Source organism: Eucalyptus grandis, chromosome 2, assembly GCF_016545825.1.
Source record: "Eucalyptus grandis isolate ANBG69807.140 chromosome 2, ASM1654582v1, whole genome shotgun sequence".
Classification (NCBI taxonomy): Eukaryota; Viridiplantae; Streptophyta; class Magnoliopsida; order Myrtales; family Myrtaceae; genus Eucalyptus; species Eucalyptus grandis.
This window is the reverse complement of record NC_052613.1, coordinates 48927014-48947364: the sequence shown is the minus strand read 5'-3', so window position 1 is coordinate 48947364 and position 20351 is coordinate 48927014. Positions and strand designations below refer to the sequence as shown.

Below are 20351 nucleotides of genomic sequence, written 5' to 3'. Positions count from 1 at the left end.
TGCCTTGCTAGTATTATAAGGAATTTGTCGCCATAAGTTTTTTTCCGGGTTGATGTTCTTCTGTATGATTATTATTGTACAGAATAAGAGATTGTAAACGACATATCCGTATTCATCTATTGATAAGCCAAATACAATGACATGGATGAGGAGGTGCTCCTTCTAGTTGCTACAATGAGTCCCGCAAGTTGTTACGTCTGTTCCTATAAATCTGCGTGTGTTTAAAGTTTTGGTGTGATTAGCGTAATCGAAATCATGACAAAGCCTGTATCTCAGTCAATAACTTGAATTGCAAGAATCCAGTCATTGACCAGCTGTGAACCCATTAGATCAAGTATTAACAAAAGCTTAATATACTATTATGTTCATATTTTCGTTAGTAGAGACAAGAACAGCGCTTAATGATCCTGCTTCGTCGGACAGGATTTAATCAAGTTAATGTTATGGGACAGATGGTTGCTTGATACTGGAAGGAAGACATGAGAACAGTGATCTTTAAGTCGAAAGCTGTAATAGCTACATCATTCCCTGTTTGGAAACTATATTCTCCTTAAACAAAGGACGTGAGAATCACACCAAAGCAAAGACCTGGCAACCCAAGAATCATCCCGTAGCAGCTGAAACTGAAGAGTAGACTCCAAGATTACTAGATCTTGACAGGGAACAAAAAAGACGTTGCTTCCTTGAAATTTAGTATTCCTCTCATTCCTTGATACGCAAAACTGAAAGCAATGATTGCATCCTAAGATTTGCCAAGCAATTTAAAGCCATATGACTCATTGCCACCTTTAATAGCTTTAGCCACATGATATCTGCTTGTTTGCTTTACCCTTCTCAATAACCTCGCCAGAGAGACAAAGAACCTTGTATCTTAAACCTAAGATAATGTCTTCCACGAATCATTTGCCTCGAAACCGCATCCTTGAGTCATGGAAGACTGGAACGCGCTCGCTGCGGATTGCATCGTTGTGTCGTGTTGTTGCCAATGCCTGATCCTCCAGATTGCCGTCTTCATCTTGTTAAAAATTCCATGCCGGCTATTCCAAAAGACAAAGCGATTCGCCAAGAAAAGGTTTCGGCATTCCAGGAGAAGAAGGAAAAGCCTCGAAAAGACGAGTTATTTAAGTGAAGGTCAGCTCGTGGAAGGGCCCGGGTGTTCTATGAGAGATGGGGAAGATGGGTTTTTCATAGACGTGTCGGAAAGAGGCGGGCGGTGCATGGAGGAGGTTGAGAAGGCATTGCAAGAGATGTCTCAGAAGGGTGTGTTTGGATTTGGGAGCTTTTGGGGCAGGGAATCTGGAGGGAGCTTCTCAGGATGTGTATGTGATCATCAGGGATTTGATTCCAGCGTTGTTCAGCTTCATCTAATCGAAATTGTTGGTTCTGCAGCTACAAATATCAGAGGAAGTAAATCCATTCTTTATGCGTGATTTGCCAACGAGCCACAAATCAATGAATTCTTTTCGACATCTCCGACCTTCTTTCCATTGAGAAGACAGCCAAAGCTTCTGATATCTTCTATTGCATTCACCTCCCTTGCAAGGTGGCACAATGTGCTAGTCAGGATGATGTCTTCCTTTTTCCTTCAGAATAAATCAAAGCAATGCAAGAGGCTAGGACAACCACTTATAACAAAAAGCATTCCTATACTACTTTCCTTATTTCTTCAGTCACTTCGTTTTATTTTTCAGATTTCCTTCCTTAAGCGCATCAAACAAGGTCCGTGAGACCAGAGAAGTTGGTCACGAGTTTAGAAAAATGAAACATCATGAGTGCACAACGGAAGTAGAGTAGTTAATTCACCAACAAGATGATTCTGTTTACTTCCTTAAGGAATCGCTTGTGCACACTCTGTCAAACAGTATATCTTATGAGTTCGTGAATAATGGATTTTTGAAAGCTCAGCAGGAAAACAATACACGATGAGGGCTGTTCCTGGACCATTCTGATTTTGACTTCCTCTGCATCGACTCTGTACAGCTCAGTTGACAGATGTTTTAGCACTGGCAGCTTATTAAGTTACTGAGGTATTGCAATCAAGAATGGATACGATCATCGAAAAGTCAACACAAGTGACAATCATTTGAAGCATATTCTCTGAAACCAAATCCAAGCTTTGATTCCTCAGAGAGTATTCTCATAAGACTTTTAATGGGTCAACCGGATATGATGCTGCAAGATATTAAATGCTCAACAACCTTTTCATTTCGGCAAATTCAAATGAAACCTAAATTAATTTCCAGATCTGTTCATCAGCACTGCCATGAGTAATGGAGCAACACCTCATGGAAGTTTGCCAACCATAATGCTCCTTGCTTTATTTCTTGCAATGATTTACCTTTTTCCTATATATATTATGAGCAGTTCTGCAGTCCACTCGCTTACACATAATTTTCTGCTTCAACTTCACTCAAACGGAGAACTAATCAATGAACGCATGTAATGATGTTACAGTCCACAAAAGCGCTTTCAGGAGTTCAATAGCTCAATGTGAAATTTCAAGTGCAGCATCCAAGGAGAAATGAAAGACTACCTCTGGATAATCATATAAGATGTTCTGTACACTATTCACACCTACAATGAATACTCTCTGGTGCTACATACATTTTGGCGATGATACAGGAGGCTGCACCCCAAAAAATTCACAATGTACAGCCTATTTCACAATGTACAACCAAACCGTGTTTCTATACATCTTTATTGTGATATCGAGGGCAAAGGTCTGCTTTGAAGGAGGCCAATTTAATCAACATATATTTCCTGTGAAACTCATCTACAGTGGGCGAGTTTTGTATTTGAACTCCCGGTCATCAGTCTGCCAAATCCTAATCTTTAGCTACCCAAGATGTAACGGTGGCTAGTCATCTGCTATGATTTCCATCTTGCACACGACTAGATTTTGCGGCTAGACGTGCAGTGTGACCAACTGTTGTCGGCCGCAATGATCTCTGCCGCACCACGTTGCAGTACTCTATATCATCTGTTCGACCTTCGTGCCTTATCCACTGTATCATTCCATGGTACATGGGAAAGAACCGCATCTGAATTGCTGAGAACGAAAAGTAAGGGATCAGGGCGGAGATCATCACAAAGATTGTGACCAGCCAAAAGGAAGGTGCAGGGGCAAGCGCTTCAACGAAGACTTGGTAAGCATTGGTTGATAGCTTAGGTGGTAAGGCTCCATACGCCAAAAGGAAGAGATACCAGATGGCAACGGATCCCCAGATGAAGACATGCTGTATTAGAGTGAAGTAGCTGATGGCGAGCGCCATCTGCAAATTCACAACCCACACTATACATGTGTACATTGTAGCTCCTAAGATTTCGAACCCCACAATTTTCCCATCATTGATAAATGCCTGGGGCTCCAGGGCATTTGTGCACAAGAAGAAGACAATGATGGCACTAATGAACCCGTTGAACATCCAGCCAAGGATTCGACGCCAGCTGAAGAGCATATTTTGAACTCCTTCTTGGTACAGTATAGGAAACTGATACAACAAAATGAATGCGAGAAAAGTCATATTCGAAATCATGATCTTCAAACAGACAGGCTAAATATGTTAACCATTAAATAGAGAGCTGCAGTTGTGGAATTTAATTTCTACGCCGCAAGATTCATCCAGAGACTCTAGAAGTCATGCCCCATGATCAGACTTGGTCCACTTCCTCCCACTACATGGGGAAGTATTGTAAGAAACATAAAGGTCCTTTCCCGCGGGGTGCCAGTTAAGCATATTCCATTAGGAATATTTGATTTGTAAAGCAGTGATTACACATAACAAAAGAGTAGTGCATTGGAAATAGCAAATTTTCATCACGTTCTGCTTATCTTCACTCGTTAACAAGATAACTATCTTTGTTCTCTCACTTTCCTAAAAGATTTTGATGCTCCTGATCAGTACAAAGGCTTAAGTTGATCTTGTTTTGAGTTTCCAGCAGAAAGCCTTAGGCATTTTCCAAAATTATCCAACTCTGAGATGAATTAGAATGCAAGAGGAAAGAACTTTCACCAAAGAAGGGGACTAAATTTATAAGGTCACTATCAAGAGTCGTGTGATATTCATCTAACGTGTTTGCCACAAGAAATTGGTAAGCGTTTACATTGCTTTTCCCTGTGATTTGAACATACCTTGAGACAAAACCGTGCTGATACATCCTGATCAAAAACTCCCAGTGCAATTACAGGGAGTGATGTGAAGAAGACATTGAAAAGCGACATAAACCAATCGTTGTAGGCAGGTTGCGCAGAGAAAGAGGTATGTGCTTCATACAAGAAGAGAGAGAAGCCGAACGCAATGTTCTTGTAGAAAAAGTAGCATATCTGCAGCAGAAAGACAGCATCATCATTGGACAAATTAAAGGGCTTTATTGGATTGTTTCCAATAATTTTATCGGTCATAATGTAGACATACTGATGTCTGTTTCTAGATTTAGAAGAGCATTACCATTGTTGAGATCCTCCTATAACACCAATGTCCATGCACAAGAAGCAAGCGCTCTAAGTAACGGAACTGAGCAATGGCAATATCACTGGACATGACTGCCTGGATTATTGGAGAAGCAGAGAAAAGATAACATACGTAAGAAATATTAAGATAAGATAGCTGATGTAAACTTGGAAAAAGGAAAGAAATTAATATAATTTCTATACATTCTGATGATTACCTGCATTCCTTCAACCCCACTAATTCCAACACCAATATCTGCTTCTTGGAGCATTCCCACATCGTTTGCACCATCACCAATTGCTAATGTCGTTTTGCCAGTTCCGGCTTTAACCAATCTTGTCACCTGCATTTACCAGTTTTGAATGTTATGTGTGACTTACTGGGTTACGTATTGTTTGCAGGAATGGCATAAGCGCAAAAAATTACGAAGGGATGCAACCCTCCAAGTAAGAAATGCATACTAAACGTAAGGACTCACCAGGGCCTTTTGCTTTGGTGATGAACGACAGCATATAACAGATGCACAACCGATTGCAAGTTGTAGAAACTTATCCTTAACATCATCCTCCAAAGCATAGGCAAGTGATTTTCCATCAATGATCAAAGCAAATGCTTCAGAGCTTCCACTTGATTGTCTGAGCAGAGCCATCCCATCATTTATCCGTTGAAGAACACTTTGTTTCGATTCCTGAAGGATCAATTGGTGATAGTTCAGTAAGAAATATAATTTATTTCACTTCCACTTCAGCGTTGGAAAAACTAACTTAGAGGAAGGTGGCAAACAGATGAAAGAAGTCCATATCCCCTATACTAATGTGTTTCTTGATGCAGTAAATGAAAGGCTTAAATGTTTTCAAAGAGTTGCACATGTTAGGAAAAGAATATCTTTTCTAGACTTGCGAACCCCCCCCTTTTCTCTTTTCCCCTCCTCTATCCCTCTCTCTCTCCATGTTCTGGCGCACCTTTCTTAGTGCAGTCTTCTCTCCTGCCTTTTCTAATGCTTGAATCTTAGGGTTCTCCAGAGTGATTATGATTTGCTTCATTCCTTGTCTTAATAAGCTACAAGCAAACCTGCAATATATTGTATTCAGAGATTAGAAGGACAGAGCATTGTAGCAAGGTTGGACTTTGCAAATGATATCGACCTAAAGATAATATGTGCAAACTATACCCAATATTGATGGCTGTCTCCATCTTATCTCCCGTCAAAACCCATATTTTGATCCCAGCTTGAGCAAGTTTGTCGATGCAGTCAGGAACCTACCAGCAAAGACACTGGAAATTCATTTTCACTTCTTTGATGGCCGACTAACTCATTAATTTTGATATTTCTTGTCTTACCCCATTCTGCAGCTTGTCCTCAACAGCAGTGGCGCCAAGGAGAATCAGATCCTTCTCAACTGTCTCCATCACTTCTTCAATTAATGAGTCACGCTCTACACTAACCAAATTCTTGGCCTCATTAAATTTCTCATTGAACTCCCTGTACTCATCTTCTCCAAGTTCGCGATAGGCAAGTATTAATGTCCTCAAGCCTGTGTCAGCATACTCATTCACATGATCCCTGGTGTTCTCTTCAAAGTCCAGACCACTCTTTGATAGCCTTTCAAACATGACACTGCATAGAATTTTAGAGTGCAAATTCTGACATCAGTAAAGTGCATGAATGAGGAATCGGACAAAGCCTTGAATTAAGCAGTTGAAAACAAACCTGTCGGCCCCTTTACACAATAATAGTAGCTTTCCATCCTCATTTCTCACAATCACTGACATCCGCTTCCTTGAGCTGTTGAATTCTAGAACATTCAAAAGCTGGCACACCCTGCAGATGAAATTAATACTGTCAAGAAAATAACTAAGTGGTAAAAGCAAAGCCTGCCAACAATTATCATATGATTGATCCATGGAGAGGTGGGTTTATTAAAGTAACTGTAGAGGTATCAAATCTGTATATTTACCAGCAAGGGTAGACTTCAAAATCAAGCATACAAAATGACAAGGAAAAGAGGTGCTCCTACCAGGGGCGAAAAAAAGAACCATCACTAATGCTCAACCATCTATCACGATTCCTCTGAATTACAAGCTTTGATGGGATGAAAAATCCAACTACTTTAGAGCATCTGAGTTCGTTTCCTATTTTATACTTCAGGGGTATAGACCACTAAGATCACAAGAATCTTGGTGATGACCAGTAGACTGCAGCATGGTTTATATTTAATTAGTGATGAAGCAAAAGACACTGACCTTTCAACTTTCTGCCCAGTTACCACATCCAGCTCACGCAATGAAATACTCATTTGTGTTCTCTTGTAAAACTCAAAACCAATTTCTCTGGCGGCAATGACAAAAGCTGCTTCATCAGGCGATTCAGCTTCGTAAGATACCTTTCCTGTCTCTTCATCCACTTCGGGTATAGCAGTATGACAAAGTGCCAGCACACAAAAGAACTTATGAATAACATCTGCATGAGGCTCCTTCACCCAATTTGCATTCATAATTCGCTCATCACTAAAGTTGAATCCCTTAATCAATGGCTTTGGATCAGCTGAGTGCTCAAATTGGTCATCACCATTCTCTTTCCCATGAGCCACTGGAAAACCCTTCCTCCTACCAATAGCCCTCTCAACCTCAGTGACACCACGTCCATAGGCCGTCCCAGCTATTGAACACTTGACAAACTCCATCGAGTTGCAAGTCAGAGTTCCCGTCTTATCAGAAAGTATTGTATCAACTTGCCCAAGTTCCTCATTCAGATTCGATGTACGGGCATGCGCTGGTTTATCAGCTTCTTCATAGTACATGTGAATATCCTGGTTGATGAAGATGCTCTGAAGAACTTTGACAATTTCTATGGACACATACAGTGAAATTGGAATGAAGTAGCTGTACAACATCAGTGCAGTCAGGAAATGATAGATGGCAGCAACTGGCGCTTTCTTAGGGTCAAAGTAAATTGTCGAACTGTCCGGCCTAAGATACCACCTCTTCATTTTCCCATTTTGCAGATCTTCTTTTGTATATATGCCAAAGAAAATGGACCCAACAAAAGCCATCAAGAATAGAATGAAGAACAAGAAGTAGATGATTTTGTCCATCTTTCTCTCGATTTTGCTTCTCTTTGAAGGTGGTTCAGTGGAGTTTTGTATAACCTTCGTGTCGTGCCCTGTGAAGATAACTGCCCCGTATATAAAATCCGTGTTTCGCAGCTTCGAATCCCTAAGAAGAAGCTGTTGAGGAGAAAGGGGGTACTGTTGCTCTTCAAATTCCATACTTCCAACGAACGAATATAGATTTGCATTTGGGTCTTCACATTTCACAGTTGCTCGGAAGTCCCGGAAGTCTGTGTCCTCATGCAAACGTAAGGTTACTACCTCCAATGCTTGTTTTACTTTCAAGTTTGTCTCACCATCAAGGTTCATGGTCTCAACATAGCAGATAGCGTCTTCATAACTAGATGATAGCAAGAGGAGATCGGCTGGAAAGAATTCATCCTTCTCTACCTTCACTATGTCTCCTACTCTCAGATTCTTCCACTCAGTGTAGTCAAAAACTCCGTTTTGCCGGTGAACTTTGACTTTTCTATTGTTAATCTCAGTATCCTGGATGATATGTGAAGGGTTAAACAAAATACCCACAGATACAACCAAAACCAAAAGAACTGATACAGACTGTATTGGTGATGTGAATAGATTGGAGGTTTGGAAGTTTAATGAAATCACAGGCATGAAACAAAGATGTTGCAGAAGTGGAAATCTACATCAGCAAGTAACAATATTTTCTATTTAATTCCTAATGCATTCAAAATTACACAATCACACAAACAAATGTACGGCCTTTTCTATTTTCTGATTGATTTCAAAAAAAGGAGAAAAGCAGCATAGAGATTTAGAGTATGAACTGCACTATTAGTTAAGCAAGAGCGGAAGCTATTTGATACAACCAATTGCAAGCATAAGGTCCCAGAAGATCAATCTACTTCACATCTGAATGTACTTCCACACAAGTGTACTTAGTAAGGTTCCAAAAATTCGTTATTTTCAAGTCCAAAACAAAGTTCATTTTAATCGGTTTTCCAGGAATTCCAGAGTGACCCAGAACCAACCAAATTCGCTCGATTACACTAACCAAGAGAGAGAATTCAGAAGTATGATAACAATAAGTTTGATGGACAGAATTAAGGGGAGTAAGGAAAATAGTACTACCTGCTGTTTCCGCCGCCAATCTTCTATACCTTCCTTAACCATGGTGGCGCCAACAACAAGGACAAGAGGAATGATGGCACTACTGGCCGAATAAGGCGCAAGGGATGTGAAGGCAAGGACTCCTGAGACCAGGAAGTAAAAGTTGGCCACCCTCCTGAACTGCTCAAACAAGGATTTGGGCAAGAAAGTGGCAAGTGTATACTTTGTGCTCCTGACATAGTTGCCGGTGTAATTGTGAATATTGGCCTCAAAACAATCCGGTTCATTGCAATGGACTACCCTAGAGAATCCTGGTCCCCCAATTTGCGAATGGTCTTCCTCGAAAGATGCCTTCCCACATCTAAATGAGTAGATCTTGCTAAAATGCAGCTTTCTTCTTCTTCCACCAGCCATTCGATTTCTGTTTTCCTTCCCACCTCCTCCCTTCAGCTAGAGAAGCTACCGCTATCCCAACTTGATACTACACTTGAGAAACTCTAGAACCAAAAGAAAATTCTGATCCTGCCCAGCAAATAATGCAGCTCTCCAGGCTGCACAAAGCCCAGTCCGACAGTCCTTCGCCAAATTCCAGAGGAAATTCACTAGAAACAGAACTCGAAATGAGTTCTTGAAGACCTCAAAAAGAAAATTTCGCAATTAACAGGATAAAGATTCTTCTTGAAAACAGCTTCTTCCAACCAAGATCAAGTCACCACCTCCACGAAAAAATAAAAATAAAAAATTCCAGAGTAAACGCTCGAAACCGAAGACAGATCTAGCTCCAGATAAACACAGCACCAGAAAAGAACTCCGACCCAGAAGCTCAAAAGTACCCAGAAACTGAATGAACCGATGAACAAATACTGATCCCAAGCAAATTGGGAAAAAAATAAAAAAACAAGAACAAGAGCTATGAGAGAGGGGGAGAGAGAGGGACAGGGAGGGAGAGAAGCTGCAGCATATAACAGTAACAACTACCACAGAGAGAGAGAGAGAGAGAGAGAGAGAGAGGACGAGGAGGAGGAGGCCTTTTAAACTAGGACACATCAACCTTCTCGAGAGCAGATTAAAATGCTGCCACGGACATGGGTTTGAATAAATATTCTCTTGTTTAACTCCCCCCCTCTCCCTCTCCCTCTCTCCCTCTCTCTCAAACACATAAGCGCAAACGTAAGGCGTTGAACGTAGACTTGGCTTGGCTCTACAAATTTGACTTTCCAACTCCTTATATTTTTCTCCCTTCTCTCTCTCTCTCTCTCTCCTATTTCCCCTTCTGGGCAAATGCATCAGCAACGGGAACGAGCTCGGAAGCTCGAATTCCCGTCACCTCCCGCCGAAAAAGGTCAAAAGGAAGAAACTCGATATCCCATACAAACCCATTTCCTCGACAGACAAAGAAAAGTCATAAAAAGGTGGGAGATTTACCATTAGAACATGGAGAAAAGAAGAAGAAAAAGCAGAGGATGTTCTTGGAAAATGATGTAATGAAAAATAAAAACAAAAACAGCAACAAATACAACAGGCGGTATTCGCGTACTATTCAATATCGCGGGAAAGGCCTCCTCCCCCTCCGACGACGACCCGTGACGTCATCAGGGACGTCGGGCCTTTGGTCTCCTCCGAGAAGAAGAAAGAGACAAAAAAAACCCAGATTCCTTTTTTCCTCGCTTCCCATAATAAAATTTCCCATGTTCTAGGCTGTCCGTGGGGGAGCTGCCAAGTCGAGTTTGGCTGTCGTCTCCTTGCTAAGGTCTTTACTGAAAGGAAGCCTTGGGTAATATCGCACCGTAAAAATCCCTTTAAATTTCATTTAACTAGAATTACATTGACATTGTCGAGAGAAAAAAAAAAAGGAAAGATAGGGGAGCTGCACTCTGTATATCCCCCCCTCTTTCGTTTCTGGGGTCCTTTCCTCTTCGAAATTCTCTCCCTTAATTATTGTTTTTCGTGGTTGAGATTAGCGTGGGTTGGGGGATACGATAATGAAGGGTTCGAGGACAAATAAGGGAGTGAGTGATTATAGAGAGGAGAACCGATCAAAGCAATGCGTTGTCGTGGAGGTGGAGGAAGTTGCAACGTGATAGCCGGCCAGATGAAGGCCCCCTAACAAAAAAAAACTAATCCCAAATGCCAACCAACGCTTTGGAATAGTCGAAATTTTTATTCGTCTTTTTTTGCATATCCGATCCTATCGATTTTTCTTTCCTTAAATTATTTCTAATGACACTTCTTATCTCGATAAACTAATCATTTTCCTCTTTTCTCGTTAGGTGTGAATCTGATTTTTTTCCTACGTCCTTATTCATTTTTTGGGCCATACGAATCTCAGGATATTTAATTTCTCATGAAAATAATCACTTTACATCAAGTTTCAACAAATCTTGTGATAAATTGTCATCAAACGAAAGGAGGTTTCTTGTCAAAAGATTAAATAAATTTGAGGTGAATTGCGTGGAAGTCAACTAAATTCGAGGCGAATCATAATTGAAGAGTGTTCTAGCAGGGTGTATCCGGCGGATAGAAGAATTTTGATGGAATCAAAGGGAATGGATGTAAATGCGGAAGGTCCGGTTGCTGCCTGAGCTTTTCCGTCTTATCGTCCTTTTACTTGTTTCCTCCCGCGTAATGTCATATCATATATCACTTAAGCCTTCTAGAAAGAAAAGACTTGCCCAAAATATTGGAAAAAACCGGGAAAGCGACGCGCATGCAAATAAAATATCCAGGAAGGTGCTAGAACAGGGGGATTGCAGGCAAGCTTATGTTATCAAGATAGACAACGAAGAGAAAATTCCCAAATTGGATTAGTTGAGCGGCAAAGGGTGTCATCTCTAGCGCTGGATTTTTCGAATTCAGATCTCCAATCATTCATATTCTCTAAAGTCGCAGTGTGATTTTATTGTGACTCGTATATTCCTAGTGATATATACTATGTTAACGTGATTTATGAAAGAATCGATATTATATATCCCTTTAATGAAACTTCGGTCCTTATAGTATCATTGTTACATTTGTCACAACTAGCGGGTTTATGCGGTAGCAATTCAATGTGGATGGAGGAATGATTACTTTCCAAAGATGATTCACGCGGGACACCATCTTGACTCTTGAACAAATCAATTTCAAGTGACCATCTTTTCGAGAAAAGTGAACACCCTTTTGAAGGACGATTTCAATTTGAATTGGTTGAAAGTCAATCCATTTATTAATTGAAAGTTTTGTCCATGTGATTTTATTTATATATAAAGGAATTTTCAACCTCAAAACTTTCTGGTTGTGGTCTATCCGCGTAGCGGAAGTTCTGACGGACTTTTCCTAATCGAGGTCAAAGTCACTTTGGATTCATATAGACACGAACGCGTCCTTTTTTTTCCAAGAGCCTTTTCGCTTAATTTTTTTTTTTTTTTTTTGTTTTTTGGAAACTTAAGAATTGAAATTTTCATGATCAATCAATAAACCTGCTAGAAATAAAGACTTTGACCACGATGAGAAGACGAAACAAAACAGCGTGCATGCAACGTCTAGAAAGTAATGTACCTTTACTGATTACGCGTTAGTTGTTGTCAAGGTTAGGAAAAATTCAAGAGGACCACACGCGGCAATTTAAAGATCACTTAGGATTATCATCTCATAATCGTGATTCCGCGATCCTAAAGGTGGCCTGAGCGTTTCGAGCCTAGCGTGTGTTAGGCTCTACAAGTGGTCATATTTTCCTTCGATTCTTTGTGAGGTAAAAAAATAAAATATAAAAAAAAATTAAGTTGACGGGCATATGGCTTGTCGGCAGAGGGGTTTGGTGGTTAGGGCACTTAGTCCAGGGTTCTAGGATTGATTTCTAGGGTGAGGGAGAGAGAGAGACAAGAATGGCTAAATTTTTCTTGCAGTCAGTTAAAGTGTAGTGAAATTCGCAAATAAATTGCTGAAAACCGATTCTAGGACCTTTGACTAAGTACCCTAATCACCAAACTCTCATCGTTTTACAATTAATGCATGTTGGCTGGAATTCGACCAAATTTTTAGGGATCCAAGGTGCGACAAGGGAAGGACGGACTGTCGACATTGCATTGACGTGGCATCTTGAAAATTGGCCTCTTATCCACCATGTGAACAATTTGTAGAAAAATTGTTCGGAATCCAGCCAAAATGCATTAGTTACAAAATTAATATTGAAGTTTCGTGATCTTTATTACATATTTCTTTGCAAGTCACTTGTTATGAAAGGAACTCGTCATTCTAAAATAAAAAATAAAAAAAAAAAAAAAGAAGGGGTTGCACCGAAGAAAAATATAAACTCTTGAATCACCATACCATGCCTGCACATTTATTCAAGGCAATTTTAGAAGAATAGATTTTACTGACCTGCTAGAGAAAGAATTCTTGCCGACGCGAAGAGATCAGCTAACCGTTGGAACCGTCTCGATCGCCTATTCTACGGAAAGCAGGAGGAAAAAAGAGTTCACCAGAATTGACGAAATATAATTTTAAAAAAAAAAAGTTCATCAAAATCGACAAAATATGATAAAATAGAGACGTCGTGATCAAGAGCCGTAAAATCCACGCTGGAGAAAAAGAATATACCCGCCAACGTTGGCGAACCCGACAAGAACGAGCATCCCACACGACCGCGTCCTTAGCGAATCCACGTGTCGTACCGCGAGATGCTGAACGTGTCAGAGAGATGGCCGAAGGAGGGGAGCGGACAAAGTCCACGGAAAGACGGTCAATAGCCGGCAATAGAGCAATCGGGTCATAAATCAACTTCGCAATATCGAATTTCGGATCCAAAAAAAAAAAAGAAAAAGGGGGAGGGGGGGAGCATACATGTCTCACGAAATTAATTAAAATTTCTCCTCCATCATTTGTGGGTCACTTCAAGTCGATGAGTTCATGCGGTTGCTATCTAATTTCTCCACCTACACTAATTAGCTGATCATCATCATCATTATCGTCATGATTAACAATCCAAAAAATTTAATTTAAGGACCAGCCACCAATTATACTGATATTCAGCACACTATATGGAATCACTAATCAACCGCCGGGCGATGATTCTCTAATACGAGTAGTTCTAACCACATCTTATTAAAATAGACTATTTTGAGAGGCATAACATCCAAATTAAAGAATTAAAACAAACAAGAAACTTAAAATTTTTCAAGTCATGGGTTCTTCTCTAAGTCAAATGTTCTTTGAAATCATATTTGTTCAAAAATCATTCGCATTAGTATCGATAGCCATGCCAACAATTTTCAATCAAAATAAGTTAAAATGACTAAATTGATAAATTGTCAAAAAGTTAGAACTGAATCGGTCAAAATTGTAAAATTTGTGATTAAATTGATTGCTGTATAATAGATTCGGGACTTTTCGACAATTACCCTTTTGTTGGCTACTCACAAAAGAAATAATTTAATAATCGCTACCTAAATCTTGAATCAGTGCAATACCACCCAATCGCTGATCTTGACTTACTTCAGTAAACATCCACCACCACGACAATGACGAGGATGACGAAGAAGAAGAGGAGGAATCACCTGACTGTCCCACGTTAGCCTTACCTCTTCGCACATACCACGAGCCGGTCCGCCATTTTCCCTCGATCGACGTCAAACTTTTTGGGTGTTTTCCCAGCGACCAACCCGCAAAACGCACATTAGATTCGACCCTCCCCACGAAAAAAGCTAGCCTTGAAAAAAGGTCGCGTACTTCAAGCGAATCCAAGCCCTTCATATGACGTAATAGGAAGATAATCCTCCCTCGAGATCCAATCAGTGATTAAGTGGGCCTAAGCCATTAATTAAGGGGAGGGGCGAGTGCTTCGTGACGTGCGCGGATTCGTATTTTTTGCATGGGCATGATCGGAGTCACTCGGCCTCCCCTGTTTTGGCATTACTTGTCTTTTAATGCCGAGAGGGGATTATTTTATATTCTATTGGGAAATATTCCAAAGTATATCTTACGTTCGGACAAAAGAAAAAAAAAAAGAATACTTCCGGATGATGATGTTAGAATATTCTGTTCTCATCATCATTTTGGGCCAGAGAGATAACACCAACCACCCCCCAAAAAAAAAATAAAAAAAATAACCCAACTTGTGGAAATGAGGAAACTGATCATCTCTTCCCTTGCATCATCGAGAAAGATGCGATATTATTTACTTTTGGGTCACGCATATTCATTGCTCTAGGTCTAGACTAGACAAGCGAACGGTGTCACGGATAGATGTTTTAGCCGGGTCAATATGTCGGTGCCTTGCAAATGATAAAAAAATAGATATAAAAAATATAGGTTTGATTTGGAAAATGTTACCGCTCAAATCAACCGTACTGATTCGCTCATGTTGATTTTGAATGGAATTGAAATTTATATTAAACAATCAGTCTGAGTAGATGTTATGATGGTGGATGCATTTCTTGTGGAGCTAATCCAGCTTTGCTTCAAGTAATCCTCCCAATTGAAAAAGGCTTTTGATATGTCTCGGTGAAGGTGTCTCAACCTAAATGATTATACAAGTGCAATTGATTATTGAAACCGTGGCAACCTACGGCACAGGTTGAAGGTTATTAATAATGTTAGATGTTGTGATCAGTTGGGTTTGATAGGTGTGGATGTTGAAACATTGTTAGCCGGAATAGCATTGAATGTACTAAAATCAGATTATATATTCAATACATTAAGTGATATAAGAGACTCTAATGGTTGACCCCACTTTTGAAAAAAATAGTCTAAAAAGTTTCAAACCTATCATATTTTTACAAATTCGATTTTAAATATTTTAATTGTACCAATTGAATCCTAAATATTTTTGCATTTTGCCAATTGACTCAATTCGATTAATTTGGCTGAAAATCGCTAACATGAATGCCAATTATCTTGCATAGCAGCATAGTTGGTATCAACGAAAATAATTTTTAATAATATTTATTTTCTTATTTTCTTATTAATATTTTTTTTCCCAGTGCTAAATTTGATTTTCAAAACAAATCTTATTTAATAATAAAAATAAGCTAAATTTAAAATAATAAAAAGAGTCGAGAAACTAAGGAGGTGCATGACAACTGTCTATTTACATTCCCGAAACAATTTTTCTATTCCGGATCTATTTCGGAATAAAAATCTGTTTGATAAACTTATTCCGTTTTTCTACTTCGAAATAGATTTGGAATAAAAATCGAAATATAAATTTTCTACTTCTCTATTTCTGGAACAAAAATGAGAAATAAAATTTTTATTATCATTCGTCAACCGATCCTTCATATGTTGTTGCCGACCACCGTCCATCGGTCGCCGCCGCCCGCCGCCGCCGTTTGCGTCGTCGATCATTGCCACCGATCGCCGCACCCATCGCCGATGGTCGCTGATCGCCACCGATCGCTAGTCACGGGCTGCCGCCCACCGCCGGCCAGGTGGCCGGCGCCATCCGTCGATCCGCCACCATCCGTCATCACTATCCGGCGGTTTGCCGCCGTTCAAAAGAAAGAAATTTTATGCTGTTATTAAACGAATTTTTATTTTTAGAGTAGAAATTTAATGTCGTTATCAAACGGTTATTTTTGCTTAATGGTTGTCATAGAAATAGAAAAATTTATTTCTATTCTAAACCTTTTCAAACATAATGGTTATCATACGCGCCCTAAAGGGGCGAGGGATTGCACAGCCGTCACCCTTGCCGCCCCACCTTCATCGAGAAGGCCCACAAGGGTGGGGATGGTTGGCGATGTTTTCTCATTTTTTTTTAAATAGCTTTTAAAATGAAATTTAAATAAAAATTGCATGAAAAATCAAATTTGGACCAAAACGATGTTGTTTTAACTTTATGCTTTTTGTTTTAGCCACGTAGAATATATAATATCATTAAAAGAGTCATGTCAACATTTTTCATCAATGAAGTTGGACGGAGTTAACAAAATGAGTCAATTTCACAAATTTGATAAGTTTTAGGACCCGATTATACTTTTCATGAATTTTAGAACATAATTGCATTTTTATAACAAGTTTCATAACTTTTAATGTAATTATATTTAATTAAAAAAATTTACCTCCAACCTATTTCATTCTCTTTCTCTCTTAAAAAAGAAAAGAAATCATATTCGAATCACAGTCTTAGTCATCATTTTCACTATGATGTTATTTAACATTGCCGCAAATGTTGTTGGCACCACCATCTCAATTAGGGTAGGTAATTTTCAACCTAAAGTGGAGGCCAATCAGGCCATGTCATAGAGAGAGAGAGAGAGACGATAACATTTGCAACAATGGAATTGATTTAGATGTTTCCAATAGGGACATGCAACTCACATTCAATGGAACTGAATTAGATGTTTCCAAGAGGGACATGCGATGCACATTCATACTTGAACGGGCCAAGTGGACCACAAGGGTCTAGATGCTATTGCACAAGTATTGGATAGCCTCGTTCGGGTCACGTGCACCAAACGCATCTAAGATTCTTTTTTCTCTTTCTTGACCAACCTTCTTGGCTCGTGCTATGGAGAAGACGAGATTGGGACATGTCAAAAAATGACCAAATAAGCACTCGCAATGAAAACGAAAATGGGGGTCAATTTGAGCAAATCGATAAGAAGAACGCGGATCCTAATACAAAAACGAACCGGTCAAACACGAAATCGAGCGTCTCTTTTGTGCGGGGAAGATAACTACCAAAGTCCTTGTCCTAAGCCGCGGTCGTGTGGTCCTCATGGCGGCGACCTTGCCGGCCGCGGGGGGCTCCGTGGAGGAAGACTTCTGACAATTTCAACACTTCTCCCTTCTGTCCTTTCTCTTCTCTTTATGCACAAATGTGCGCGTACAAATAATGGTACGATCCTCAATAACTTTAATTCGATGTTATTTTTAAGAATCGAAAACGATCAGTCGGCTAACGATTAAGGTCAACGCAGATTATATTAATACTTGTTAGGTCAGCTCGATCCTTTGTATTCAAATGAGGAGGACGGAACGACTTTGTGGGTTGAGTTTAGTTTGATATGACGCGTTTATTATGTGTGACGTATATGCTGATGCGATTTGGACATCGATCCAAGATTAGTAAAACAAGGAGGAAAGAGAATAGACACTTATCAATCACATTATAATCCCATGATTTGTGACTAATACCTTAAAAGATCATGAACTTTAGCTCTAATCTCAATTCTACCATAATTTCGTTTTGTTCCATAAAGAACTTCCAATTTAGATCCAGTCATAATTCTAGCATACACTTTTTTTTGTCTCAAAATCGCAAACTTTTTATTCAAGTCCCAAATCAACCATCACTAATTCTCTACCCAAAATTTCTCATTGACAATCAAGAGATGAAAATTCTCGAACACGAGTTGTTCAAGCGTCTCGAGCTGGGTGTCCTAGGCGCAAGCTCTCGAGCACAAGCTCTCCAACCGTGAGAGATAGAAGAGTCCCAATTACAAGAGATTGAACACTGAGTGCAAAATCGAAGAATTTTGAGTAAGATGGAAGAAAGACTCTTTAAAAGTAAGAGCAATTGAGGAAAGCTAATCAAAATTGTTTTAATTTTTTACCCAAATTTCAGATTCAAGAAGACGTCATTTGGGTTGACGTGTAAATTCATCTCCAAAAGACATTTATGTGAATATGAAATGTGGGGAAAAATTAGAACAAAAATGTGGAAATGCCACGTAGGATCACTAAAGCAATTTTGGACAAAGGGCTAACGAGGTAGATATGGGACTCAAGTAAAAGTTATGTGTATTTTTAATGAGATAATAATAAAAAAAATTAGGATAAAATTGGGATAGGGGTTAAAGTTGGGGTTCTTTTCTTAAGGCACCAGGCCCTTATTTTGTCAATTTGCAAATTATTTTTTCTCTCCAATTTCAGCCCCACCTTCCGTCACCCCTCTCACCTAATACCTTAACATGCCGACGGTCCACGAAGCTGATAATGTATAACCATCCCAATGTAACAACTTTGACAATGTCGCATCCGAATTTCTCCAATGAAAAACTTCCACGGTTGACAAAATTGGCAACTCGAGAACTTTTGAGTCGTTCTTGGTTGTTTCTTGAAGAGATTCAAGTCTACCTTTATACCACCATAATGTAAAGGACAAGAACTCAGTGCTATACTCAAAAGTATTGTTTTGCTGGAATTTCTCTCGTGATAAATATCTTTCATCGAAAGTCATTTTTGATTTTTGTTAGAAGAGATAGGTTTTGTGCCAACTCCAAATTGAAATATACAGGCAAATAAGGATACAAATTTGGATTTGAACGAGACTGTATGAACACAAATCGTAACAAAATTTAATCAACAACGAGGCTTGAGAAATATGAGTATTACAAACGAACCAAATGTAAACAAACTTTGTTGATATTTAATTGACAACAAAGCTTGAACACGCTAAGATAAAGATACATGTTGAAATTTAATTGACAACGTTGATCTAGAAACTATAGCTAAGAAACATATCAGAATTTAATCAACAACACGAATTTGTAAAATGAAAGTACAGTACAAAAAAAGTAAAAATAACTTAAAAGATAATAAATTCATTTGATTTGTGCGGGAGTACTCAATAGACAGCTGGTGGTATCTATAGTAGCGGTCTGGTAACTGTTCTTGAATGGTTTCCAGCACTTGCATTCATCTCAAGCGTTTCTTGCTATTGCATCCATATTTCTTCAATTCCGAAAGTCTTGCGCCCATGCCCTCGTGATCTTCCAATCTTGTTCATGAGTGGTTTTTCTCATAAAAACGAACCTCGATTGCTTCATGATCTCAATTTCTTTATCCCTAATAACCTTGGATTTGCAACCCCTTGATGCTCTCTATCCATTCAAAGACCTTGATGGTTTGCTCCTTCTTATTCACTGATACCTCGGTCGATTATCGTTAACCATTCGTTTTTATAAGTAATCATCAAAGTGCGTTACCTATGTACGCTAGTGCTGATTGCTAAATTTAATATTGATCATCATGGTCATCAACAATGCATCATGTTGGTGACTACAATTTTGCATTAGTCATGTAGGAATCCATGTGACAACTTGATTTTTTTGTGTACATAAGTACAATAATTACCCAGAAATTATCTTTTAGAAAATTGGGAAAAAATTGCTTAAGTGATATTTTTCTTTTTTGTGTTAATAAAATATCTTATATCAATTACCAATGGAATTTATAGACTCTTTATAAACTTTTCTCCTCGCAATATGGTCACAAGATTCCTTTCCTAAAATTAAGGGTGAAGCACTAGTCAACCAACCATCGGTTTCCGAGCTTGAGCTGGGCAATGTATGAGCTAACAAGATATATTAACGATTCTCCGGTGTGAGACGTTTTTTAACACTGATCATTCTTGCATCTCCACATTAAACATTATGATATCAATGGTAACCCATTGACCAAATAATTAAACCATCCATGCTAGCGGTTGGCCTTGTTCCGGATCGAGACCGGAAGAACAGAGATCCAAGTGCTAGATCAGGGTTAGGCGATACCTGCACTAGCGTACGAATAATTATCAGCCACAAGAAACCATAATCGTACCGACTACGGCAAATGGAGAAGAGTTACATAACTTTAAAAAGAACCCAATCTAAGAACGAGGGGGGCGTTTTTGGTTTGTGGGGTTCCTTTCGTGGAAAACGTTGTCAAAGTGGCTCATCTACTTTCGTGCTCGCGCCAAACGTGGTTGTCAATTCGACTGGGTATGACAGCGATAGACGTTCCATCATTGCGC

General features: G+C 39.4%; 2 protein-coding genes across 2 annotated transcripts; one reads left to right on the top strand and one right to left on the bottom strand.

Annotated features, from left to right (window-relative positions):
- Nucleotides 1–726: 726 nt before the first annotated feature.
- On the top strand, nt 727–2371 carry LOC104433322. Its single transcript, XM_010046011.3, has one exon. It carries the CDS (start codon nt 930–932, stop codon nt 1428–1430), a length of 501 nt encoding a protein of 166 aa, XP_010044313.2. The 5' UTR covers nt 727–929; the 3' UTR covers nt 1431–2371.
- Nucleotides 2372–2516: 145 nt separating this feature from the next.
- On the bottom strand, nt 2517–10030 carry LOC104433321 (putative phospholipid-transporting ATPase 9). The gene is made up of 11 exons (XM_010046010.3): nt 8654–10030; nt 6696–8050; nt 6163–6273; nt 5793–6069; nt 5623–5711; nt 5414–5522; nt 4930–5139; nt 4669–4794; nt 4449–4547; nt 4133–4324; nt 2517–3491 (listed from the first exon to the last, which is right to left on the bottom strand). Exons 1-11 carry the CDS (start codon nt 9044–9046, stop codon nt 2862–2864), a joined length of 3591 nt encoding a protein of 1196 aa, XP_010044312.1. The 5' UTR covers nt 9047–10030; the 3' UTR covers nt 2517–2861.
- Nucleotides 10031–20351: the final 10321 nt, after the last annotated feature.

What these genes read in the sequence shown, in the direction of transcription:
- LOC104433321 (XM_010046010.3), bottom strand. Translation starts at nt 9,046, where the DNA reads ATGGCTGGTGGAAGAAGAAGAAAGCTGCATTTTAGCAAGATCTACTCA. An exon ending in GAGACAGCCATCAATATTGG is followed by an intron (nt 5,523 to 5,622) that starts GTATAGTTTGCA and finishes AATATATTGCAG; the next exon opens with GTTTGCTTGTAGCTTATTAA. An exon ending in GTGGGGTTGAAGGAATGCAG is followed by an intron (nt 4,548 to 4,668) that starts GTAATCATCAGA and finishes CCAATAATCCAG; the next exon opens with GCAGTCATGTCCAGTGATAT.
- LOC104433322 (XM_010046011.3), top strand. Translation starts at nt 930, where the DNA reads ATGGAAGACTGGAACGCGCTCGCTGCGGATTGCATCGTTGTGTCGTGT.